Source organism: Anolis carolinensis, chromosome 1, assembly GCF_035594765.1.
Source record: "Anolis carolinensis isolate JA03-04 chromosome 1, rAnoCar3.1.pri, whole genome shotgun sequence".
Lineage (NCBI taxonomy): Eukaryota > Metazoa > Chordata > Lepidosauria > Squamata > Dactyloidae > Anolis > Anolis carolinensis.
In genome coordinates, this window is record NC_085841.1 from 219,230,786 (window position 1) to 219,258,643 (window position 27,858).

Consider the following 27,858-nt stretch of genomic DNA (forward strand, 5'->3'; position numbering starts at 1 on the left):
AATATGCAAAACATTTGACTTCTGTAATATTAGCTGTTACTTCAAAGCTTGGGTTGTAATGACTTAAAACCTGAAGTGGAAAAATCTGTGATTTTTTCAGTATCTCAGCAGAAATGGAATAATGGATGTCTCAAGGGACAATTTCAGCTTCAGTGCAAAAATAGGAGTGGGTGACTTCTATGAAGCCAGAGATGGACCGCAGGTATCCACTTTTTAAAAAAGTAAAGTCTTTGATCCGAGTAGTAGTATCATAAATCTAAGTTAATACATTTTTACTACACTCTGGAACATTGCTATTGTTAGCTGGTTGCATTCTCACAGCCATATGTATGACTTCATAGTATTAGTTGTGAATGACTGGGCACCTGCCCCCAGAAAATGCTGAAAAACATTCACAACTCAATAGGTATCAAGTCTCAAATGGTAAATGCATTATACCCCAATGATTCAAATATGGAAACTCCATTCAATTAATATTTTCAGCCCCTGAAGTCAAATATATCCAAAGGCTGTAATTATAGGGGTTAGGGGTTATATGCGCCTTATCTTTTCTCTTAACCCTTACAGCTACTGTTTATAAAGTATTGTGGGAGGGAATTTAGCTAAAATTGGAAGGAGTTTGGATGTGAAGCTTGTGGGTGTCATTTAAAGTTCCTCTTCCTCTTCCCCTGTAACTCGAGCACTAATATGTTTAAATATTTATTATAGTATGTGTCATTATCTTACATATAGGATAATAGGAAGGAATTACATTCAAATGCACCTCATGTCATATAAACCCTGTCATAGTGATTGAAATGTTCATCATAGCAGTATTGGATTGTTCTATGTAGTATCCATGGTAAAGAATATATATATTGTAATCTGGAAAGTACGTATATGCAAATAAGCTGGGAAAGCAGGCATCTCCAGGGGCTAATATTTATATTTAAGTTTTAAAAAAACTGGGTCTTTTTTTACCATGGCTGTATCTTTCCATTATAACACATTAGCATTATTTTTGCATCACTTAATATTTTGTGCATTCCTACATACTGTAATGAGAAATATCTATGGTTTCAGCATGTGTAACAGTTCCCTCCCACCCATACCTCCTCCTCTTTTCCTACTAGCACATTTTTCACAGCTGCAAACCAAGATACTTTTGCAGATACTTTTCTGGGGATTTTGAAGCAAAGACTGAGAATGTAGTCATGGAATCTTCACCTGCTTTAAGCATGATTTAGAGAAAGTCAATTTTTTTTTGCATTTTTATAACAGTTTAGTTGTAATGCATACTGGTTTTATGCAGAATTACAGAATTTAACTGTATGTTGGGAGTAATTTGTAGGTGTATTTTTAATAAGAATCATACCAGCTTCTAAAAAACTCATACCAGCTTCTATTGTTTCTTGTGAAATGCTATGACATTAAAGACAGACATTAAGATGGGGAACAGATGACAATTAAGGCAATATGTTATGCTTAATGCAATCAATATATTTTTAGTGCCATATGAAAATTTTCCTTTCAACATTGATCATTAATGCCTTTGTTGCTCAATAGCTATTGTCTAAATAATTTCTTTCCAGATTTCTTTTCTAACTCTTAACTAATATCCTGTATCAAATCTTTTAAAATAACATTCTATCTGCTAGAAAACATATCTTCAGTAATTTTGTAATATATTGACAACTTTTCATGTCTTCTTGCTGGGGTTTCATGTGGTTTCTCTTGTGTCCTTGCTACATTGTTCTGCCTAAATGAAATTATCATCATATGCTGGGCAAAAATTCTGTTTTGGACTATAAAAGTTGTCCATGCGACAGGAAGCGAGGGCCCCATCTCAGATAGTCTTTTTGTCAGTTCTGATTGACAGAAGTGGATATGTGTCCGAAAATAAATATGCTACATGGTCTCTACAGAAAAACTGTGTAAAAACTTAGACTGAAAACTGGTAGATTAATTCTGAAAAATTAGATACTCCCCCCAACCAGTGGTGGTATCTGCTAAGTTACTGACTATGTCATATCCAGTTCTTTTTGTCAACTTCTCATTAAGATTAGTTTCACACAAGGGTGCAAGACAAATTTTCAGAATAGTTGCTTTGTGTTCATGACCATTTTCCTCACTTTGAGTGGAGTCAGGAGAACATTTAAGAAACTTGAGAGTGCTTAGACACTGGTGCATTATAGTTAGCGTGGAGCAATAATGGATATGAACTTTAGAGAGAGCTCAAATGAAGGTAAGTGTAATTCTTCAGTGTTAGGGGAATATTTTTATTGCGATGTGTTCTTGGAATAACAGTTTGTTTAGTAAAAGTAGCAGCTCAGTGTTTATGCTTGCTAGTATAAATGTGCTCTTTCGGTATATGCTTTGATATATGTCAATATATGTGTTACTCCTATTGGTCCCAAACTTTCTTGTAATATTCATTTCATAGTAACTTTTGCAAATCCGATATGTGTGTGATGGGATTACTGAATATCTGCTCTTTCTCACCAGTAAGCTCTTGGTAATCTCTTCTTCTTTCCAGATATGTGGGAGTAACTGTGCTTAATTTTAAATTTCACTAATTAGATTTGGAGTTATATTATCTAATATAATTCCCATAAAAGCACCAGTTATTACCTTCTCTGTTCTAATCTTGTAGAGTTTTTACCATAAGTTATTTAATGCTAAAAGTTCACACTCCTGAATGAAGAATTGTTGGTTTTTGGGACTGTCTTAATGTAATGTAATGGAGTAAAGGATAACTGGGTATGCAGGTTGAATCCTAGAAATGTGGTGCCTATCTGGCTTGTGGAGTTTGGGGATAGAGCAAATAAAGAAGTCAGGTAGTTTCTTATTTTTACAGTTTATTTTTTAATTCGTAAAACATATATACCCAAGTTTAGAAATCTTGTGAAGCTCTTACGTTGGTTTCTTAGAACATAGATTTTGGAGTCTCAACTATGGAACTTGCATGAATATATTTATATTAATACATATAGTTTAAGTATATTTTTCTCTAATTTTGATAATTCAAAGCTGCCACTACTGTTAGCTTGTAAAGTTTCCTAAGTTTGAAAAGTTGGCTTATTTAACATTTTGCCAGAACTAAAAAGGTTTCAAAAAGAGTTCCGAGTTCATCTATATTGTGGAAGACAGTCAGGTTCTGGTTTTAGCTTTAATTGTCTGTTGTACATATTACCAAATAAAACTATATAGATATTTCATTGTGAAGCACAAAATGTAAGTTTTCTTTGGACAGAAATGGAAAGGAATTCATATTTTTTCCATATAACGAGAAGCCAGTATAACTGTGTGATATTCAAGTTTTGTGTCTTTCTATCTCATCTCCACTAGTTAATAAGAGAAATTTAGATTTTAGTTGATCATCAGTCTGCCAGATGAATAAATTCAAACTTATAGGTCCCATGCTTACGACAGATATATAGACATACTAGCTGTGCCCGGCCACGCGTTGCTGTGGCGAAATATGGTGGTATGGGAAATAAAGTATTGAGGAATTGGTGGTAGTTAAGGTAAAGGGTAAAGGTTTTCCCCTGACTTTAAGTCCAGTCATGTCTGACTCTGGGGGTTGGTGCTCATCTCCATTTCTAAGCCGAAGACTCCTCCAAGGTCATGTGGGATGACTGCATGGAGTGGCGTTACCTTCCCGCTGGAGCAGTACCTATTGATGCACTCACATTTGCATGTTTTTGAACTTCTGGGTTGGCAGAAGCTGGGGCTAACAGTGGGGGCTCTTTCCGCTCCCCCAATTCAAACCTGTGGCCTTTCGGTCCAGAAGTTCAGCAGCTCAGCGCTTTAACACACTGCGACATCAGGGGATATTATTTCCTAAAGGTTGTGAATATACAATATTTCTGAATAGTTTTTTTCCCCTGTTGGACGCAAGTATGAATGCTGCAATTAGGAAAATGATTAGGATGTAATGGCCTTGCAGCTTTAAAGCCTGTCTGTTTCCTCCCTGAGTGAATTTTTTGTTGGGAGGTGTTAGCTGGCCCCGATTGTTTCCTGTTTGGAATTCCCTTGTTTTCAGAGTGGTGTTGTTTGCGATATTTTATGTGCTTCTACTGTCTGTAGCCCTGAGAAAACAGAGGATTTGCCAGACTTTGATGATGGGAATACTTTGTTGGGAGGTGTTAGCTGGCCCTGATTGTTTCCTGTGTGGAATTCCCCTGTTTATTTACTGTCCTGGTTTTAGAGATTATATTGTTCTGCATTATTCTATCCCAGTAATTATTTCATATTAAAGTAGAATCTCACTTATCCAACATTCACTTATACAATGTTCTGGATTATCCAACGCAGTCTGCCTTTTCATAATCATTGTTTTTGTAGTCAGTGTTTTAAATTCATTGTGATATTTTAGTGGTAAATTTGTAAATACAGTACAGTAGAGTCTCACTTATCCAACATAAATGGGCTGGCAGAATATTGGATAAGCGAATATGTTGGATAATAAGGAGGCATTAAGGAAAAGCCTATTAAACATCAAATTACGTTATGATTTTACAAATGAAGCACCAAAATATCATGTTAGACAACAAATTTGGCAGAAAAAGTAGTTCAATACACAGTAATGCTATGTAGTAATTACTGTATTTATGAATTTAGCACCAAAATATCATGATATATTGAAAACATTGACTACAAAAATGCGTTGGATAATCCAGAACATTGGATAAGCGAGTGTTGGATAAGTGAGACTCTACTGTAATTACTACATAGCATTACTGAGCATTGAACTACTTTTTCTGTCAAATTTGTTGTATAATATGATGTTCTGGTGCTTAATTTGTATAACGATTACCTAATTTGATGTTTAATAGGCTTTTCCTTAATGCCTCCTTATTATCCAACATATTTGCTTATCCAAACTGGATTATATGAGGACCCTTCTTCACAGCTGTATAAAATGCCCACTGAAGTGGATTATATGGCAGTGTGGAGTCAAGATAATCCAGTGCAAAGCAGATAATATAAGATTATAAATGGGTTATATAGCTGTGTGGAAGGGCCTTGAGTCTACACTGCTATATAATCCAGTGCAAATTAGATAGCCTAAGTCTGCCTGTCCCCTAACTGAACCCTGGCTGTCCCTTGGCTTGCTAGGAGTTGGTTGCTAGGAAACGAAGTGGGCAGAGATTAGCCCTCTAAACTGGCAGCAACTGGATAAAAAAATTTATTGCTCTCCCTCTAATTAGGATTTTGTTTTTCTTTTCTTTTTGTTGTATCAACCTGGAGGCATGGATGATGGGTTGTGTTGTCAAATTTCGAGGTTGCGGGGCCTGTACTTTTGTTGTTTTGTGAGTCGCCGTGATGCCATCACTCTTTTATATATATAGATTATGTGTATATATATGTGTGTGTGTATGTGTTGATTGGCAAGGATTTTAAGTTTTATTGTCCATGCTGTGTTCATAATGAGGTTCTATTAAATATATTAATCACAAGGGGATGCAGTGGTGTTTGCTGAAAGAAGAGGAAGTCCTTCCCCGTATCAGAGCGATGGAAGGGCGTAGAGGACGACCACCCAATCTGGACAGACAGCGTGCCAAAGAGGAATCGAAAATGAGGCGTCGCAAAGGTCGTCCTCCTAATGTTGGTAACACCGAGTTCCTTGACAACACAGATGCTAAACTGCTGCGAAAGCTGCAAGCCCAAGGTACCGTCATTATTAGTGTTTCCTTACATGTGTGGCAAAACCTGTATGTATGTATGTGTGTAATGGGCGAGATGGAAGATAATTAATACAATATTGTTTCTGAATGGAAGTACTTTGCAAATCCCTCTGCTAATATATATTCAGATATCACACAAATATTACAGCATATTCAAACAATCTGAAGCTGCATTCCTACATTTTGTTATTTGTGATGGATTCTAGCCTATCAGTGGATTTAAGAGTATAAATAGGAGTGGGATTACAGTTGATGTCACCAAAGGGAATAGTTTCCCTTTTATCTTAGCCAGTGAGGTATATGTATGCTTCCAGAAGTTGTTTTACTATAAATTCCATCTGCCTTAGCCAACCTAGCCACTGATTCATAGAATCATAGAATCATAGAATAGTAGAATTGGAAGAGACCTCATGGGCCATCTAGTCCAACCCCCTGCCAAGAAGCAAGAAATCGCATTCAAAGCACCCCCAACAGATGGCCATCCATCCAGATTGATGGGAGTTACAATCCAACAGACCTGATATCAGAGGAAATAACTGCAAACTGTTACGGTAGGGTTGAAGCAGGAGACATTACTCAGCTATGTCTTCATAACTACCCTGTTTCCCCAAAAATAAGACATCCCCAGAAAATAAGACCTAGTAGAGATTTTGCTGAATTGCTAAATATAAGACCTCCCCTGAAAGTAAGACCTAGCAAAGGTTTTGTTTGGAAGCATGCTTGCTGAACAGAACACCAGGGCATGCAGGATCGGTAAATGTACATACCATAGATTGCTGTACATGGAAATAATTGCAATAACAAGAAATTCTTGATAGGATTCACAGTTTGGCTGGTTATGCTGTACAGTATATAATAAATGTTCATTTTTTTGTTCAACAATAAATGTGAATTCTTCTTCATGGAAAAACAAGACATCCCCTGAAAATAAGACATAGCGCATCTTTGGGAGCAAAAATTAATATAAGACACTGTCTTATTTTTGGGGAAACAGGGTAAGTTGGTCATAGTATGACTGTGGACATGATAAATAAATATGCACATAGTCATAGCCAAATACTTGCATAGGTATATCAATTTCATATAATAAGCAAATCTATTCTGGGGAACCACCTTTAAAATCTGCTTGGCCTGGGACAAAACCTCACTTTTGATAATGATCATATTAACCAGTTAAGTGAAAATTACCTCTTCAGTAGTGGAGGAAGCATCCTGGAAACCAAAACTTAATTTCCTTCCCAGGTGTCATATTTGTTTACTTCTGACTTTTAATTACCTCAAGGTTTTGTATATGGGTTCTAAAGGGTGTCTCGTAATTGTACACTTCCTTTGTACTAAAGCAGTGGTTCTCAACCTGTGGGTCTCCAGATGTTTTGGCCTTCAACTCCCAGAAATCCTAACATCTGGTAAACTGGCTGGGATTTCTAGGAGTTGTAGGCCAAAACACCTGGGGACCCACAGGTTGAGAGCCACTGTACTAAATGGTGAAAAGGACTGTACTTTATTGGGAGTTGGCTCATGGCTTGTAGTATTATCTGGAGGGGAAATGGTTGGCATCTGTATTTTTGCTGTTTATATATTTGCAAATGTGCCACAGAATGTGATGAACACAGCTGAGTTCAAGCTCGTAACACTTATGTGGGGAGGATAATTACCCAGCCTTTGGCACACAGATGCTTCAGAGCACATGCCAACCTTCTGGATATTCACATTTCAATGGCTCCTGATTCTATAAACTGGCACATATGCATGGCTCCAAAGAAGATATAACTGTGGCATAAATAATCTGCCAGAAATTGCAGCCTTGTTTTGTCTAAGATAACTTGTCCTGGACATTAGATTCTATGAATTAAGTCCCCTTGGGGAGATAGGGCGGAATAGAAATAAAGTTATTTATTTATCTATTTATTTATAAATATTATGTATGTAGATGTATGTAGATGTCATTTCACAATTTGATACACATTACTGATTTTATTTTTTTAAAAACCTAGATAATCTCATGGATGCAGAAAAAAACTTTCTGTGTTTGGGAATGATGGAAAACTCTGCCATGATCACCACTCCTTTGAGAGATGGTCATGAAAGTAAGGGGAATCTTGTTTGCTGCCCACAAATGCATGGTTATTGACCTAAAAGCTCAGGGTCTCCCTACCCCTTATGAGTGTAGGCATAAACAGATATCTAAGGCCCCTTCCAAACTGCCCCTATATCACAGGATCTGATCCCAGATCATCATCTTATCCAAGATTATCTGGCAGTGGAGATTCATATAATCCAGTTTAAAGCAGATAATCTGTGATCAGATCCTGGGAAATAGGGCTAATAAGCAGGTATGCACTTATGTGGTGCTGGCTGCAGTAATCCTTGCTTCCAGAGCAGCCCCTCACCTTTTTTGTTGGGATAGGAAAGGAAATTTGCTTGCTTACATGATCAGTCTCTAGTAACAACCATTACTTGCCTTAACAGCCACTGCAGGTCAGTGGTATAGCACATACATCAAATCTCCATATCAGTCCTTTGCCTTTCTGTGTAAAAGAAACCAGACAGAAATTCAGCCAGAAAGAATTCATGCTGAGATTTTGCGAAGCTGCTGCCAATGCTACAGAAGATGCTAGGTTAGCATGACCAGTAGTTTGACTCAAGCCCCTTCTACGCTGCCATGAATTCCAGATTATCAAATCAAATAATCCACATTATCTGCTTTGAACTGGATTATATGCAGGGCCAGCCCTAGGTAATTTTCAAGTGTAAGTGAACATAATTTTGGCGCCCCCCCCCCCTCAAACCAATCACTGAAAAATAAAAGTGTTGGATAAGCGAAAATGTTGGATAAGTAGGGATTAAGGAAAAGCCTATTAAACATCAAATTACATTATGATTTTACAAATTAAGCACCAAAACACCATGTTTTACAACAAATCAACAGAAAAGCAGCTCAATACATGGTAATGTTATGTAGGAATTACTATATTTGCGAATTTAGCACCCAACATTGAACTGGGATATAGGGCAGTGTGGACTCAGATAACCGAGTTCAAAGCAGATATTGTGGGTTATTCTGCTTTGATATTCTGGGTTATATGGCTGTGTGGAAGAGTAGTGAGGGTCCTTCCACACAGCCATATAACCCAGAATATCAAGGCAGATAATTAAAAGGCCACCGAAAGGAAATCTGGCCCCCGATATTAAAAAAAAAACTCTAAAACCAGGACAGTAAATAAAGAACAACACTCTTTGGGTCTCCAGATGTTTTGACCTTCAACTCCCAGAAATCCTAACAGCTGGTAAACTGGCAGGGATTTCTGGGAGTTGTAGGCCAAAAACACCTGGGTACACTAGGTTGAGAACCACTGCCATATAGCATAGCTAGGCCTCCCAACATCTGAGTGATTGTTATTTTAATACTCCTTACTTTATAGGAAAGGACTTGAAGGAACAAAGGAACCATGGCATATTTATGATTTCATGCGGAATTTTCCTTTTTAGTTTTCCACTGTGGTTTCAACAAAAGAAATTGTGTTTTTATGAAATCAGGATGAGACATTACAGTTTTGTGGCTGAAAGTCTTAAATCCCGTTCCATAAATTCCAATTCTATAAAATATAGCTTGACAGTTAAAGTATAATCGTAGTGCTAAAACTGTGAAGTGTGAAAGGGCTTCAAGTAAGGAAATTTTCAATACCGACACTTTTAGTTCAATCATTTCCCATCTTTCCTTTGATCTGTTCACCTGAAGGAATGCCCTTATGTTAATTTGCAGCATTTAATCCTAACACCCTTAGTATCTTCTCTTTATGTTACAGAAATTGCTAGGCAAGCAGCACAAATCAAGCTTTTGAGAAAACTTCAGAAGCAAGAACAGGCCCGAGCTGCCAAAGAAGCAAAAAAACAGCAAGGTAAGTATGAAACCTCTTCTAAGAATCTTATGGACCCTTGCAGATGAGTTTTGTTTTAATCTATATATAATCAGTACCCATTATTGTACACTGATTTACTGATGCTTTTTCTTTGTCTTATTTATAGCTATTATAGCTGCAGAAGAAAAAAGAAAACAAAAAGAACAGATAAAAATAATGAAACAACAGGTAATTTAGATCTTTGGATTTCAGTTATAGGCATAACCAGATATTCCAATGGGTTTTATACATTTAAAGGACGTTGAAGTTGAAAACTTTAAACTTCATCCCATAACTTCCTATGGAATAGCCTACTTGCACAACATTTTGGATGTGAACATAAGCATTGATGTATTTTTGAACTTCCTCCTTATCTATTGCCTCTTTAGAATACAATTTTTTATAGAATTTGTTGAATTGCTTTATGATCTCTGTGTCATTTACATAGGTCATTCTTATTATTATTGCTGTGTTTGCTGCTCAAATGCCTGGTCCCACAGTGACGTTTTGAGTTTTTCCCGAAAGGACAGAAGGGAGAAAGCCAGTCTGATTTCACTAGGGGGGAGTTCCACAGATGAGGGGCCACCACTGAGAAGGCCCTGTCTCTCATCCCCACCAATCGTGCTTGCGAAGGTGGTGAGATCGAGAGCAGGGCCTCCCCCAACAATCTTGATCTCCGAGGTGGATCATAGAGGGAGATATGTTTGGGCAAGTAAGCTGGGCCGGAACCATTTAGAGCTTTATAGGCCAATGCCAGCACTTTGAATTGTGCTTGGTAGCAGGAGGGCAGCCAGTGGAGCTGATGTAACAGGGGCGTGGGGTGCTCCCTGTATGCTGCTCCGATGAGCAACCTGACTGCCGCCCATTGGACTAGTTGAAGCTTCTGAACAATCTTCAAAGGCAACCCCACGTAGAGCACATTGCAGTAGTCTATTTGAGATGTATCAAGAGCATAGACCACCGTGGTCAAGTCAGACTTCCCAAGGTAGATGTCATTCTGTCCCACTTCCACAACTATGTAAATGTGCTTTATAACCAGTTATAAATGTGCTTTATAACTGCATCTGGAGAACTACATTTATAACCATAAAAGCTCAAATTGCAGAGCCTTTCCTTCATGGACAGGAGAATCTGGATAGAGTCTGTAACTGTATTTTTTTTCGTGTCAGGAACAACTTGAGAAACTGTATAATAGTCTATAATACAGTGGTCCAGACAAGTTTTGAATCATACTTGTATTAATGTCATTCTGGTCTTTTGAATATATAGATAGATAGATATTGATTTTTAGATTTAACATTTGGCCATTACAAATACAAATCAACAAGACCCTTCCCCACTTCCCACAAAAGGGCATAATTTACCCATGTCAACGTATACTACCCATAAGTAGTAGTTTTAATGAGGTATTTGATATTTTGTTTTTAGTTCCCTTTCTTGTTATGTATGTATCTACTCTGTTTGTCAGGTGTTGGAAAGCAAGCGTTCTCTGGGCAATGTGCAAAGTAAGAATATATTTATAATTACACTCGCCCATGCGACTTAACTGATAAAGCCACATAAGTCTACATTGATGGTAATAAAGACTTTTGGATGGAAAGTGAACAAACTATATGTAGAGGCTGCAGGTGCTGTACAACTAGAACTGCTTTTAGTTTCTAGGATGTTAGTAAATTTGACTATAGCTCTTGAGGAGGTCTTGAGTTCTCTGTTCCACGATGCAAGCAGGCCCTATAACCATGTGGAGCAGAAGATCCTTCCTTTGAAGATATGTGGTACTGTCCTTTGCATGAAATCATTGTTGGTTGTCTACCAGGTGGAACCTGATAGAATGGTGAAAGGTAGAGGTGCAAATGGGTGTTCATGGCAGAACTAGATGGGTTTGTCCAGAGGACTTGCTGTGCAATTGGGAGGACTGTGCGGGACATTATCTCTTATTGCTGTACCTGAAAATAAATGAGAGCTTTTCTTGTTATAGGAAAAAATTAAGAGAATTCAACAAATCAGAATGGAAAAAGAACTTCGGGCACAGCAGATTTTAGAGGTATTACCAGTTAATTAACTTTTAATGTGAAATGCAGGGAAGGCTATTGCGAATTGAAGAGTCTTGTGTCAACGTGTTGAACTTATGCATAAATACCCCAATCCAACGACAGAAACACGGCTCCAGACTTAAATATTCTTATATCTGAGGTATATCTGAAACAATTAGACTATATACACACAACCACCTTTTCCAGGGTAGCAGCCACAAGAAACCAACATTTGAGTGATCACCTTACATCTGATGAATTCTAACAGCTTAATGGTTAAAGTGTTTACACAACCACACAGAGCATTAAACAAAAATAACACAGTTTGGAACCTGGAGCTCCTGAGGATGGAACTCTGCTCTTTCACTAGATCAGTGGTTTTCAACTTGTGGGTCCCCAGATGTTTTGGCCTTCAACTCCCAGAAATCCTAACAGCTGGTAAACTGGCTGGGTTTTCTGAGAGTTGTAGGCCAGAACACCTGGGGACACACAGGTTGAGAACCACTGCACTAGATGAAGAGGATAGAGGCTGTTTTCACTCCTTCCCTTTTTCTTCCTCAGCTCCCTATTACTTTGTTTGGGTGACCCTCTAAAACTAGAGGGGGTGGGGTGGCTCAAAAACGGTGCAGAAATGGCAGCTGGCAAGCTTCAGTTTCTCTCCTATACGTTCTTCTATATCAGGGGTCCCCAAACTAAGGCTCTGGGCCGGATGCGGCCCTCCAAGGTCATTTACCTGGCTCCTGTCCTAAACTTTAGACCTAAGTCTGAAATGGCTTGAAGGCACACAATACCAACAATTCTAATTTTGGACTACAGTGTTCCCTCACTTATCGTGGGGGTTATGTTCCAGGACCACCCGCAATAAGCGAAATTCCGTGAAATATGGACACTATATTTATTTTAATATTTATACATTATTTTAGTAGTTAAACACTATTTTAAGTCTTTATCAACCAATTGTGTGTTGATAAATCATCTCCTTCTCCTCCCGTTGCCACTTGGGCTCCTTTTCTCTCCCTTTGGCTTCTCCTTCCTCCCTTCCTTAAGCTGTAAGTTGTAATTTTTTATGATTTATAATAGTCTTTCAGAGTTTATTGAAAAACCGCGAAACGGTGAATCCGCAATAAGCGAACCACAAAGTAGTGAGGGAAACTGTATTTCATCATAGTCTGGGCCCCCAACAGTCTGGGGGACCGTGAACCAGCCCTCTACTTAAAAAGTTTGAGGACCCCTGTTCTACGTTTTAACCACTTTGGCAAATGAGAGAAAGCCTTCCTTCCATTCACAGAAAGGCAGCTTTGGCACTGCACATGTTGAAAAGCCATATCACAAAGGAAAAGAAAAATAGCAACATTTGGCTGGATTATCAGAACAAGCAATAAGCATTAGGGAAACATCTTTACAGCTGACATTTGAACAGCATGATCTTAATCTCAAAGAATGTGCATGTTTATGCTTCTCAAAGATCTGTGAGTCTCTGTATTGTAAACATTTGGTTTGTATAATGTATCCATGCCATTTTAGTGAAGTTGGAGGAAATTTAAATTTAAGATTTCTGTTTCAGATCTCCATTTCTGATCTGTCGAGCATCAGATTTCTTTTTAGTTTCAGTAGTCATACCTGTCCTTTAATAATGCAAGCAGGGAGAACAATTCTGATAAAATGCCAGTAAGTGGTTTTTTTTACAGTGGCTTTAACTAAAACATTAGAATTGTCCCCAAAGATTAATAAAAGGCATGAGTAATCATTAGATACCCTGGGTTGCTTAACTTCTAATTTTTTAAAGAAAACATTTGAAGTCTAGTCTTTGCCAATACTGTTTTAAAATTACATTTTGATACATGATGTCTTTGTTAATTATACATATCTGCCCCCTCCTCCAAAAAAATTATCCTCTTGAGTTTTTCCATAATATAAAAAGTACTGAGGAAGAAACCTGTTATGATGTACACATGATGTGTGGTATTGTTTTTCACCTTGCAAGGCATGAAGCGTTATTTCTAGTCTGAGATTACTTTCAAGTTATAGTGGTGCTGTTGCATGACCTTGGGACCTGTTTTGCATGCACAGGCTAAAAAGAAAAAGAAAGAAGAAGCAGCAAATGCCAAATTATTGGAGGCCGAGAAACGAATAAAGGTTAGTTTAGATGAGCATTAGAGTTTTTCTCTTCCCAACATTAAAAACCCAGCTAATTATATCTTCTAAATGATATATTTAAACCTCATTGTATTCTGTGTGTTTCTCGTATAGTTGTATACATGTGTGTCTTTGTATGTTTTGTGTCTCTACAAGAAAAGTTACAACTTACCAAGTATTTAGTTTGTGTATGTGTGTGAATGAGCTATAAAACAGTTTAAAGATGCACATACTGACTGTATGCCTTTTCATGGAAAGCAAGACAGTTGATTCAGATTATTATAAACACCAAGACTGACACTCCAGCCCAGGACTGGTTTACTCATGAATTTTAACTGGTTAACCAAATCCCCATGCTAAGTCTATGAGACGCAAAAAATCAAGAGTCCCTACAGGCACTATCTCAAGCAGATATTGACAGATCTGAACCCGGGGGGGGGGGGGTCAGGGGTTCAAACCGCCCCCCCCACCCCCCCGAAATTTTCAAAACCCCTCCCGAAATTTTTTTCTGGCAATGGCCCTGGAGTCCAGCCCACTGCTGGAAACATGGAGAAGGAAAACCAAAATAAACGTGCCCCCCCCCTCCCCAGCATGGTCCTCTAGTCACCATGGGGTGTAGGTCAGTGGTTCTCAACCTATGGGTCCCCTGGGATTTCTGGGAGTTTTAGGTGTTTTGGTCTACAGCTCCCAGAAATCCCATCCAGTTTACCGGCTGTTAGGATTTCTGGGAGTTGAAGGGCAAAACATCTGGGGACCCACAGGTTGAGAACCACTCAACCCTGAGTTGGGGCGTCTCAAACCTTGCCCAACTTCAGAGTCCTCCAAAGGGATCCCATCCACACCAGTGTCAAAGAGACCCTGATAATGGATGTCCTGGATCTATGCCAACTATTCCAAAAAGATATGACAAAAACCCTAAACATCAGATACATACTCGATTTGCACTGGCAAAAAATGGGTGGGTGGGGTGCTACTTTGAAAGGGTCTATGAAGTGTGTAGGAGAAAAGCCCTTAAATAGCGCCACAACCAAATTGAAGACCACATCTTGGCCACTTCAGTTTGATACACCAGCCAATGGACCTAAACCACAATTGGCTGGCAGTTTCTGCTTTCCTTCCACTGGCCTGTGAGTCACCCAGGCCCCTGGGAAGAAGCAGCTAGTGATCCATCAAGAAGACGGACTGCCTGGGCTCCATTGTCCACAGATCTTTTTCCAAGGCATTGCATTGGATTTAATCCTTTCTGTTCCTTTCACTGAGAAAGAATACAATTCATGCAGGGGGACCCCTTGCCTGCAAATAAATAAGACTGTTTTTTTCAGTGCAAGTGTTTTGGGAAACAGAGCAATAAGCGGTAAATCTTTTTGCCTGTTGCTGTTATTAGCCACAGCCCATCACCTATGAAATGTATAAAGTAGGCATTCTTACACTTGAACTTGATATGGCTTGACATTGGCCTAAATTCATTTGCTATTCCCGACTAAAGTAGAACAATCAGTGGTGTTTACATAAGAGCTGATGCTTATTGATTCCTTTGGTTTACTCTGGGACTAAGGTTTGCATTTAGTCCATTTATTATGCTGGATATTCCATGCTTGTTGTTTTCAAGATTTTGGCATGATATTTCCTAAGTTGATAGAAACATGAAGAAAAGGATGGAGATAGAATAAGAAAAAAGATGTTGAAACAGTATTTACATCTCTTGCATGATGGAAAAATAGTTTTCTGTTAACAACATTTTTAGATGTTACAGTTGCCCCTTTTATATTTTAAGGAAAAGGAAATGAGAAGACAGCAAGCAGTTCTTCTAAAGCATCAGGTTCGTACCTGTAATTTCATGGGGAATACATATGATGTTTTTTTTAAATATATACTTAAAGTACTTGGTGGGCAAATGTGTTATTTTCTTTTTTTTAAAATAAATATTTTTAAAAATTCTGCTTAAATGTTTTTCTTTACCTATTGGGTAAATTGCTTTGCTTTGGTATTTGGGATCTTTTGGGGTTTTATAAAGTGGTTTTTGACTCTGTGATTTCTGTTTCATAATGATGTGCCAACTCTTTCTGCCAGGAGTTGGAGAGGCATAGACTAGATATGGTATGGGTATGTTTATTTTTGTACATCTAACACCGCATTGTGATTTGGTTGTGATATGGTTGTCATAGCAATGCATAAAACGTAGCACTGGCTGCTGTCATATTACATACTGCTGCATGGCTTTCCAGCACAGTGCATTGCATACATCTGCTTGTCTTGTCTGTAAAAAAAAAACAACAATTTGACTTATCTCAAACTTGTTATAAATTGACCCCTATGAGCCATACGCAAAGCTGTTGCCTTGACATCAGGAATTATTGTTGCTATAATATCAAGTTGGATTACTGTACCTAATTGGGGACAAATTCATCTTAAGCCAAAATTGCATTACTTGACCTATAATGGGTTACAAGTTATTTTCACTTGGCAACCTCTGCAACCGATTCTGGGAATCCTATTCTTTTTCTTTCATTTAATATGAAATACCTCAATACAGTTTTGCTATCATTTTAACATTACATAATTGGGAGCATTTTATTCAAATTCAGTTATAGAGTCTTTTCTCTTTATTATTTAGCATAACAATAAACTTACATTATTTTGCTCTGAATATAGATACTTTTTTGTATTTTGTGCTTAAATTCAGGATGCCCTTCCTATCATTAGCTTAAATCTCTGGCATAGCTTCTGTGGCTTGCCTTTGAGAAACAGCAGTTTCTATCTTCTTTTTATATAATAGTTCACCCGTGGCTAAGGTCCTCTAATTTTAAGATCAGCGGGTATATTTTGATCCATTGTCCGCATCCTCACTTTTCAATTCAGATATATATATTTATATATATATCAACGTGTAATCAAAATGGTTTCATTTTTTAAAAAAGCACTTTTGATTACTTTTCAAAGGGTCTGTATTGCTGTTTTTTGTAAAAAAAAAATTAATTTAATTGGCCACTCAGTGAGTAATTGCAAGCTTCCTGTTATAGCAGATGTAAGGTAACTGACCTGTTCCAGCCAACCATTATGCTTTTTGTTCTGCCAGCTTCTGAAGGAGCCTCACAATTGACCATAAGTAAATCTGTATGCTTCTGTTTTACACTGTCTCCATGTTCATCGCTTTACCTTTTTGCTTTCAGTTGTACTTATATTTGCTTTCTAAACCTGAACTAAAACATGCACAGACTTGGCTTATTCTTGTCTTTTATTTAGCATATACCCCCTGACGTGTCTATTAATGCTAAACTTGTCCTGTTGAGCTTTGAAATAAAACCCAAACAAATTGCAACTCTTAGGTGGAGTTGTGTTGTGTTCTAACTGTATCTGCTTCAATAGGAACGGGAAAGGAGAAGGCAGCATATGATGCTGATGAAAGCCATGGAGGCACGCAAAAAAGCAGAAGTGAGTAGCACACTCTGAAATGGAGCCATCTCTCCCCTCTCTCCCCTCTTTCTAAACAGCTCCCATTTATATTTTCATTCTGAATTGATCAATGATATTTGGGGGGGGGGATAGTTTACATGGCAAAGGGAAACACAAGCCAACAAGATGAAACTTTTTGTAATAATCAGAAATGAGAGTAGTACAGTTTACATCAATTTTTAGGTTGATTTTAAATATGTCTTTATATTTTTCCATCATGTCAACTTTTTAAAATACTAGCTTGGGGACCCGGCGGTGCCCGGGTCATTTGAGAAAGGCACTGTTTGTCTTTTAATGTTAGGTATTCCCAGTTTGGAGTGGGTGAACTACAATTCCCAGAATAGTGGGTCAATCCTCCCCAAAGCTGCCAGTATTCAAAGTTGGCCATTTTGGTTCTGTGTACCAAGTGTGGTTCAGATCTGTCTTTGGCTGGGTTCAGTCCCATTTGGATGCAGGTGCACTACAACTCCCAGATTCAAGGCCCATTCCCACAAACCCCTGCAGTATGTTCAGTTGGTCATGAGGCTTCTCTGTGCGAAGTTTGGTCCCGGTCCATTGTCGGTGGAGATCACTGTTTCTCTGGATGCAGGTGAACTATAACTCCCTTTTCCCCAAACTTGTTCAATATGTTCTGTTGGTTATGGGGGCTCTGTGTGCCAAGTTTGGTCCTGGTCCATCATCAATGGAGTTTTCACCAGGTTGTTTTGATGGCTATTGAGTAGAATAGACAATGTTCTATTTTGGATGGAAGAAGAAATCTAGGTATGGCCCTTCATGTGAGTGAGGGAAAAATTCCCTAGCTCATTGATTATAAGACACACACTAATTTCCGCACCACCAACATCTACAAAAATGCATAAAATACATCTGTGATTCTAAGATGCACCCCATTTTTAGAGATATAGAGGAGATGGTGGCGCAGTGGGTTAAACTGCTGCGGGTTAAACTTCTGAACTTGCTGATCAAAAGGTCAGTGGTTTGAATAGGGGGAGCTCCCACTGTTAGCCCCAGCTTCTGCCAACCTAGCAGTTCGAAAACACACAAATGTGAGTAGATCAATAGGTGCTGCTTTGGCGGGAAAATAACGGTGCTCCATGTAGTCATGCCAGCCACATGACCTGGGAGGTGTCTACGGACAATGCTGGCTCTCCAGCTTAGAAATGGAGATGAGCACCACCACCCCAGAGTTGAACATGACTAGGCTTAATGTCAGGGGAAAACCTTTACCTTTACCTAGGGGAGATGTGCGTCTTTAGAATTGAAGAAATGCATTGGCCAACAAAAATGCAAAATACAATGTTCCCTCACTACTTCGCGGTTCACTTTTCACGGATTCGTTGTTTTGCAGTTTTTCAATAAACTCTAAAAGAATATTATAAATCATAAAAATTACAATTTACAGCCTAAGGAAGGGAGGCAGAAGAAGCCAAAGGGAGAGAAAAGGAGCCCAAGCAGCAACGGGAGGAGAAGGAGGCGATTTATCAACACAAGATTGGTTGATAAAGACTTAAAATAGTATATAATTACTAAAATAATGTATAAAAATTAAAATAAATATAGTGTCCCTACTTCACGGATTTTCACTTATGGCGGGTGGTCCTGGAACCTAACCCCAGCGATAAGTGAGGGAACACTGTACATCATGTAAATTTTCAAAGCTCCACTATCTTCTTCCTCAGGCAAATGTTGCTTAAAAAATAATACAGGAAAACAGAAGTAACAATGTCATTTCTGTTGTAGTTCAGTTAAAGAAATCTCAGTGCAGAAGCTGCTCCCTTTCTTGGGAACTGAGACAAAAAACAGTATAATTGTACTCAATTAGCAGCAATTAAGACCGGATCTACACTGCTCTATATCCCAGGAACCTATCCGAGATTATCTGCTTATCACAGATTATCTGGCAGTGTAGATTCATATAGTCCAGTTCAAAGCAGATAATCTGGGATCAGATCCTGGGATATAGGGCAGTTTAGATCCAGAAAAAGTAACTTCTTCTGGGATCCAGGTTGCCTTTGTCCTTTGAAGCCCCAGGCTCTTTTCTTAAACACAAAACAGTGAATTTCTCAAAAGTCTGTGCACCACAATGATAGTAAAATTGTTAAATGCTCTTTAGATAAAATTTTATTAGCTCCCTCTTGTATGGAATCATTGATACAGTAAGTACCATATATCTTAAACATACCCTGTTTATCCTTGTCTAATTGAATTCAGAATAATGGGATTTGGAGAAGCAAAGATCTCAAAAGATCATGCTCTTATTATTTTTTTAAAAAAAAATCAAGTCAGTGTTTCTGAACAAAAAAGCTACAAACTTGTAGAATTGTGAGTATGCTATATAGCAACAGAGCATAGACTGCAGAATAAATTAAGAGTAAACAAACCAACATACAGCATTTCTGATTACACATCAGTAGGCCAAAGTGTAACCTAATTTTTAACTATAATTTTCATCCTCCACAATTCACTTCTCCACTTTTAAATGTTAATGTTATTTTCAGAGCCAACGCTCTCTAATTTAACTGAACATCTTGTGAGCAGAAATGATTAAATAAAACAAAATTACATATAAACAGGCTATTTACAGATAAAAGAGATTTATAATGATTCTAAGATTAGTAGTGGGGGAAGGAACCCTTTCCAGATACATGTTTAAATCGACAGACAAAATGTACAAACTGTAACATGCTAAAACAAGAGCAAGTGGAGTTCTGTCTATCTCCTCCTGTACAGTAAGTTTTGCCATGGTGTCATTCAGTTTCACCTTAGAACAGTGTTTTTGGGAATATCTGGGTTTGACACCTTGACAACAAGTGTGAATGTGTCAAATATGTAAGAAACAAAATAGAAAAGAATATATATATATCTCTGTGTGTGTGTGTGTGTGTGTGTGTATAAGCCCCTGGTGGTGCAGTGTGTTAAGCACTTAGCTGCTGAACTTGCAGACCGAAAGGTTGCAGGTTCAAATCTGGGGAGTGGAGTGAGCACCTGCTGTTAGCTCCAGCTTCTGCTAACCTAGCAGTTCGAAAATGTGCAAATGTGAGTAGATCAATAGGTACTGCTGCGGCGGGAAGGTAACAGTGTTCCATGCAGTCATGCCGGCCACATGACCTTGGAGGTGTCTATGGACAATGCCGGCTCTTTGGCTTAGAATTGGAGATGAGCACCAACCCCCAGAGTCGGACATGACCAGACTTAACGTCAGGGGAAACCTTTACCATATATATAACAGAAATCTTTCTTCAAGATTAGTCAACATACTTTGAGCTCACTGCAAGAGACCCTGAGTCTTGGTATATCTAATCTGTAGAATGAATGCAATTTGACACCACTTTAGCTGTCATGGCTCAATGCTGTGAAGTCCTGGGAGTTGTAATTTCCCTGTTTGGTGCAAGAGATGAGCTGAACTGTAAAACAAGTTTCATTGAGTGATTTCAAGATGACAACCTCTCATAATACATTCATAAGTTTAAGATAGAGATGGTTTGGATTCTTTTCTTAAAAAAAATCACTGCAAACATTTGGGTGTAATGGGTTAAACCGCTGAGCTGAACTTGCTGACCGGGAAGTTGGTGGTTCTAATTCGCAAGACGGGGGGAGTTCCCGCTGTTAGCCCCAGCTTCAGCCAACCTAGCAGTTTGGAAACATGCAAATGTAAATAGATCAATAGGTACCGCCACGGCGGGAAAGAGGTGACCTAGGAGATGTCTATGGATAATGCAAGTTCTTAGGATTAGAAATTGAGATGAGCACCACTCCTCAGAGCTGGAAGGGGAAACCTTTACTTTCATTTGTGTTTGTTGTTTCTAGGCATTGCCATGTGTCTTTGTTTTACTGGAATCCGCCCTAAGTCCCCTCAGAGAGATAGGGTGGAGTTGAAATAAATTATTACTATTGTTGTTGTTGTTGAGATGAGCACCCAGTGTGCCGATCACCACTGGGACTACCTTGACTGGCTTGTGCCAGAGTCTTTGCAATTTGATCTTTAAGTCCTCATATCGTGTCAGCTTTTCCAGTTGCTTCTCTTCAATCCTGCCGTCACCAGGGATTGCCACATCGACAATCCATACTTTGTTTTTTAACACAATCGTGCTCCAAAACTCTGTCTGTCTGAATTCAGAAGCCCCAGAGTAGCTTGACATGTTCATTCTGTGTAACTTTTTCTGGCTTGTGATCCCACCTGTAACCTTTTCTGGCTTGTGATCCCACCATCGTTGTTGTTGTTGTTGTTATTGTTATTATTATTGTAAATCCAGTAATGGCATAGAGTGCAACCCCCATGGAAACCCAGGAAGCTACTTTATAGCATGTCAAGCTGTTTATCCATCCAATACAATATGTTCTATACTACTTAGAGCATGTTATGCTAGATTCCAAGGAACTGCCTTTAATATGACATGCAAACTACATTCTGACACTTAAACCAGGGTGAATTAGATTAAACGGAAACAAAAGGTCTAGTTGAACAGCATCTGTTGCATACCCAAATTATCTCCTTAACAATGCACTCCCCTACACTGGATATTCAAAGGAATTTAGGCCAGGCTTCATGCATTAAGGATTGTGGCTTTAAGTTCATAAATATATATGTGAGGATTAGTCTCTTTATGCATTGGATATTTTTGGTAGGCAGCATCATGGTAAAATTGGCCGGGTGCCTACGATAGTATAGTGTTCCTTTGTTTTTATTGTGAACCTTGCATTTTGCACTTAGATATTATTATTAGAAGCGTAAAATAATGCCCCAGTGGGCATTACATTTTGTAGATATGTATAATATAGGAGCCTATCTCAGCTTTGGTATGTTGCAAATATAAAATGTGGCTATATATATATTTTTTTTATAATGAAAAATTATGAGATATTATTTTGGTTTAAAGTACAGTTTGTATTGCCATAGAATAAACTTTATTCAAGACCCTCCCGACTTCTCTATTGAAGCCATTATAAGTTCAGATAATAGCACACACAAATTGATATTCAGTTTACTTATATAAACCATATACTGCAGTATCATAATTGTGCCGTGGGTTCTTTTCGCTCTATAACTCTCAGAGGATCAATAAACAACAAAAGATTGTTAAACATGCATTTATCACTAAGCGTCTTTGTCAGCAATTTTGTAGACAATCATATATAATACGGGAGTGAGTCTCAGGTTTTAGAAATTGTCTAATAAGCAATTTCAAAGCAAAATTAAATTCACAACACCCGAGTGATCCTTGTGCTGTGAATACTCTATCACTGAAGATTTATACTACCTTGTTCACAGTTGAACATGCTATGCCTGATTTCTAGCCAAACTTTTACTTAAAACAAAACGTATATTTCAGTTATCAGTGTCCTGTGTGTACACCTTGACCATTTAAAATCAATAAAACTGAATACAGGAACTAGGAATGTTTTATGAACTTCAGTTTGATGTAAGTAATGCTGCAGATGATTCAGGTTTTTTTCAAGCATTGTGCAGAATGAATAGTATAGCTTAGGCCCCCATCTACACAGCCATATAATGCCGTTTTATACTGCAATATATGGTCAATGTAGAGACCCATATAATGCAATTGACTGCACTATAGGAGTCTGTACTGGTCAAATAATGCAGTTGTAAGCTGCATTATTTGGCAGCGTAAATGGGGCCTCAAGGGGCCTTTAGGTAATGTCTATCCCATGCAAAGCTTGGAGAAGATTTTCTATGAAAGACTACATGCAGAATCCATTAGCAGTCTCAAAAGTAAATTTTCCAAGTTATGTAGTGCTTTTTCTGAAGACCACCTAGTTCCCAATGTGCACAATTCCTCCTCTGGACTATACAGACAAAACAAATTCCATGTTATTAGAGAGCTTTGTGTGCTTTGGTGTTTAAATAATAATAATAATAATATATGGCGTTACTTTGAAACCTAATGGGCATGATTCTGCTCTTCCAAATATGCTCAGTGGAGGGAGCAAAGGTTCTGCCTGTGCATAAATACCTATGTGACTTTTAAAAATAGGGAACACTGTGTATCTCACCTTTCCCATTGCATAGCAACTCATAGAACACAAGGATCTCTGTGCTTCCTGGGGTATAGATACATTATAAAATTAATGCAGTTTGACATCACTCGAATTGCCATGGCTCAGTTCACTGGAATATTGGGAGTTGTAGTTTGGTGAGGAACCAGCATTGTTTGGGGAGACTTTATTTATTTATTTACCCTGTTTCTACCTCGCCTTTTTCTACCCTGCAGGGGACTCAAGGCGGCTTACATATGGCAACTATTAGATGCCTTAAAACACATACAACAATAAGCTTAAAATAAATTAAATTAAAATTAATATTTTAAGCATTTAAAAACATTTCATTCAGTATTAAAATCACAACATCCATTGTCATTCTACATATTCCAAATCAGGCCCGTAGCCAGGATTTTGATTTGGCCGCCTTTATAACAACCCCCATGATGGAATACTGCTTTCCAGAAGTTCAGGAGCAGTCTCAGCATCCAATCCAGACTGTGCTTGTGTTAAAACCAACTTTCTTCCCAACTAGAATCCACAAGAACCATTGATACAAATAGTCTCCTGGAATATGTACTGTATATACTCGAGTATAAGCCTAGTTTTTCGGCCCTTTTTTAGGACTAAAAAAAAAACCTCCTCGGCTTATACTCGGGTAAGGGTCCTGGTGGGCTTATATTCAGGTCGGCTTATACTCAAGTATATATGGTATATTTATTATTTTTCTCTTACTCTATTATTGTTGTTACTTTTACATTTATTTTACTCTATTTTTATTATTATTAATACATTTATTATTTTACTCTATTATTATTATTACATTTATTACTTCGCTCTATTTATTATTATTATTATTATTATTATTACATGTATTACTTCACTCTATTATTATTAAAAGGATGCATAAGCACATTTACATTGAAGAAAGTGAAAATATTGATTTAATCAGAGTTGAACAGTCATATCTTAAATTACAGTTTGATATAAAGATTCAAAAACTTTTAAACTACTGAGGCCTCAATTAATGTAATTTTATTGGTATCTTGGCTTATACTAGAGTCAATGTTTTCCCAGTTTTTTAGTGGTAAAATTAGAGATGAAGGGGCGCACTGACATGCATACACAGTTGAATCCAGTTGAATATGCACACTGCACCTGGCTATTACCCTGTTTCCCCTAAAATAAGACATCCCCAGAAAATAAGACCTAATAGAAGTTTTGCTGAAATGCTAAATATCAGGCCTCCCCCGAAAGTAAGACCTAGCAAAATTTTTGTTTGGAAGCATGCCTGCCAAACAGAACACCAGAGCATGCAGGATCGGTAAATGTACGTACCATAGAGTGTTGGACATGGAATTAATGGTAGTAACAAGAAATTCTTGATAGGATTCCTTACTTACTTAGGCGATCCCTCGTAGCTCGAGGACGATTGTCTTCCATCTTGGGGGTGGGTTCTTATGTGGCTGAAGAGACCGATTCTTGACCCGCATATTCTCCCGCAGTGAGGACATTGGTTTCCAGGTGGAAGGTGGTCCCGGTCGGGGTTAGCTTGACGCTCCTTCCTCTTGGCACGTTTCACCCTTAGGCCCTCCGTTCGTGCCTCTTCGAACTCCGCAGCACTGCTGGTCACAGCTGACCTCCAATTAGAGCGCTCAAGGGCCAGGGCTTCCCAGTTCTCAGTGTCTATGCCATGTTTTTAAGGTTGGCTTTAAGCCCATCTTTAAATCTCTTTTCCTGCCCACCAACATTCCATTTCCCGTTCTTGAGTTCGGAGTAGAGGAGCTGCTTTGGGAGACGGTTATCGGGCACTCGGACAACATGGCCAGCGGAGTTGATGGTGTAGGAGCATCGCTTCAATGCTGGTAGTCTTTGCTTCTTCCAGCACGCTGACATTTGTCTGCCTGTCTTCCCAAGAGATTTGCAGGATTTTCCTGAGGCAACGCTCCAGGAGTTTGGTGTGACGTCTGTACACAGTCCACGTTTCGCAGGCGTAGAGCAGGGTTGGGAGGACAATGGCTTTATAAACAAGCACCTTGGTATCTCTACGGATGTCCCGGTCATCAAACACTCTCTGCTTCATACAGAAAAATGCTGCACTCGCAGAGCTCAGGCGGTGTTGTATTTCAGTGTCGATGTTGACTTTTGTGGAGAGGTGGCTGCCAAGGTAGCGGAAATGGTCAACGTTTTCTAATGTTACACCGTTAAGCTGTATTCCTGGCTTTGCAGAGGGTTTAGCTGGTGCCTGTTGGAAGAGCACTTTGGTTTTCTCGATGTTCAGTGAGAGGCCGAGCTTCTCGTATGCTTCTGCAAAGGTGTTTAGATTGGTTTGTAGGTCTTCTTCTGAATGCGCACAGACTACGTTGTCATCAGCATATTGGAGTTCTATAACAGATGTTGTGGTGACCTTGGTTTTGGCTCTCAGTCTGCTGAGGTTAAATAGCTTGCCATCTGTCCGATAGATGATTTCCACTCCAGTGGGAAGCTTCCCATCAACAAGGTGAAGTATCATAGCGATGAAGATGGAAAATAAGGTGGGGGCAATAACACATCCCTGCTTGACACCTGATTCCACCTTAAATGGGTCACTTTGGGAGCCGTTGCTGTCCAAGACTGTTGCCATCATGTCATCATGGAGGAGCCGCAGGATGTTCACAAATTTGTCAGGGCACCCGATTTTTCGCAGGATGGTCCAGAGAGCGCTGCGATTCACTGTGTCGATTGCCTTTGCAAGGTCAATGAATGCCATGTACAGAGGTTGGTTTTGTTCCTGCATTTTTCTTGGAGCTGTCGAGCAGTGAAGATCATGTCCACTGTTCCTCTGGAGGAGCGGAGGGGCTGTCTGGGATTCTGGGAGGGTGTCTTCTGAAACAAGGAGAAGGCGGTTTGCAAGGATTCTTGCGAGGATTTTCCCGGCGGAGGTTAGAAGGGAGATACCACGATAGTTCCCGCAGTCTGTTCTGTCCCCTTTCTTGAAAAGGGTGATGATGGTGGCATCCTTGAAGTCAGCTGGGATTTTCTCGGTCATCCACACCTTTTCAGTGAGCTGGTGGAGTTGTTGTATCAGCTCAGGTCCACCCTCTTTGAAGATTTCAGCAGGAATCCCATCAGGTCTGCTGGCTTTGTTGTTTTTTTGTTGGCTGATGGCATTGCTGACTTCTTCCAAACTAGGTAGTGCTGCAAGCTCATCCCTGGTTTGTTGTGGGATTTCTGAGAGGGTCTCACAGTTTGTGTGGTTATGCTGGTTTGTTATGACAACGAATGTACAATATATAATAAATGTTCATTTTTTTGTTCAACAATTAATGTGAATTCATCTTCATGGAAAAATAAGACATCCCCTGAAAATAAGACCTAGAGCATCTTTGGGAGCAAAAATTAATATAAGACACTGTCTTATTTTCGGGGAAACACGGTAGCTAACGGTTCGGAGTATGTTTTAATATATATTATATGTTTTATGATTTTATGCCTATGTTTTAAATGTATTTATGTGGTTGTACTTTATTGTGTATTGCTGGGCTTGGTGCCCATGTGAGCCACCCCGAGTCCCTTCGAGGAGATGGGTCGGGATATAAGAATGTTGTTGTTGTTATTCACATTTCTACAGCTAAGTGAGAAGGCATATTTCTGCAACAAATTCATATTTTCATCTTTTGCCAGCCTCTGCATTTGTTGTAGTCTTGCCTTTCTTTTTAATCTGCTTTGTTTAGATCTCTGTTTTGTTGGGCTTTTATTCTGCTTGCAGCCTACTAGACTACCCACTTGTATCTTAAAATGTATTTATGCCTTTTAAATTTGAGTACAACCTTTGCTGCAGGAATAGATTCTACCTTTTAATGAAGCTAAGAATAAAAATCTAGGGCACCCAGCAGATTTATAAAAAAGGGAAAAAAACATTGACCATATCCAAACTGTGCCTCTCTGTGGTGTGTAACAGACATATTTTTCTTTCTTATATTGGAAGGAAAAAGCACTCCTTTGAGCACAAGTGCTTTCTCATTCCACCAGAGCTTCATTTCTTTCAAGTATTGAGTCTCAAGCCTACCTAATGCAACATATTTCAATTTTGGAAAATCTGTTTCTCAGTCCTAAATGTTTTGTCAATAATGGAAAGTGCACTTAAATAGCAAAGGAGAACAATAATTATTACTTCAAACCTTACCGAATCCATTTACTGACTTAAAGATAGCTAAACCATACTTGAAATTTAGCACCGGAAAACCTGTCTACTATTTTCTTAGACCCCTTCTACACTACCATATATAAACCAGATTATCTTCTTTGAACTGGATTAGATGGCAGTGTATACTCATATAATCCAGTTCAAAGCAGATAATGTGGATTATCTGTTTTGATAATCTGGATTATATGGTGGTGTAGAAGGGGCCTAAAAGGAATATAAGGCGAATGGAAACAGTGGTATATTTGGGGAGTAGAAAGACCTGGATTCCAGATCGCCTTACCTGTAGGATTATTTTCTTCATAATTTTCCTTTGTATTATGAGCTTTAGTCTTTGTATGTACTCTAAATTTACTTTATTATCATTTGCTGCTTTTTCAATAGTGTACATATTGCATTTAGTTTCATGATGTACTTGTTTGCCATACACCACACATGCTTTAATTTCTTTGTTTACTTAGTGACTTCGATGGCTAAGAATTCTCTTA

At 38.6% G+C, this 27,858-nt stretch overlaps 1 protein-coding gene across 20 annotated transcripts in view; it reads left to right on the forward strand.

Moving 5' to 3' along the window:
• Nucleotides 1-27,858, forward strand: part of baz2b (bromodomain adjacent to zinc finger domain 2B) — a 286,844-nt gene that overhangs the window by 221,525 nt on the left and 37,461 nt on the right. For 8 of the 20 annotated variants that reach the window (XM_062969086.1, XM_062969376.1, XM_062969686.1 and 5 more), the window contains 9 exons: nucleotides 101-202; nucleotides 5,443-5,653; nucleotides 9,476-9,568; nucleotides 9,696-9,757; nucleotides 11,547-11,612; nucleotides 13,672-13,737; nucleotides 15,512-15,556; nucleotides 15,808-15,840; nucleotides 17,104-17,169. In XM_062969086.1, coding sequence (XP_062825156.1) covers nucleotides 101-202; nucleotides 5,443-5,653; nucleotides 9,476-9,568; nucleotides 9,696-9,757; nucleotides 11,547-11,612; nucleotides 13,672-13,737; nucleotides 15,512-15,556; nucleotides 15,808-15,840; nucleotides 17,104-17,169 — 744 coding nt within the window. The remainder of the gene's footprint in view (nucleotides 1-100; nucleotides 203-5,442; nucleotides 5,654-9,475; nucleotides 9,569-9,695; nucleotides 9,758-11,546; nucleotides 11,613-13,671; nucleotides 13,738-15,511; nucleotides 15,557-15,807; nucleotides 15,841-17,103; nucleotides 17,170-27,858) is intronic. The other 12 variants (XM_062969577.1, XM_062969407.1, XM_062969642.1 and 9 more) reach the window with 8 other exon arrangements.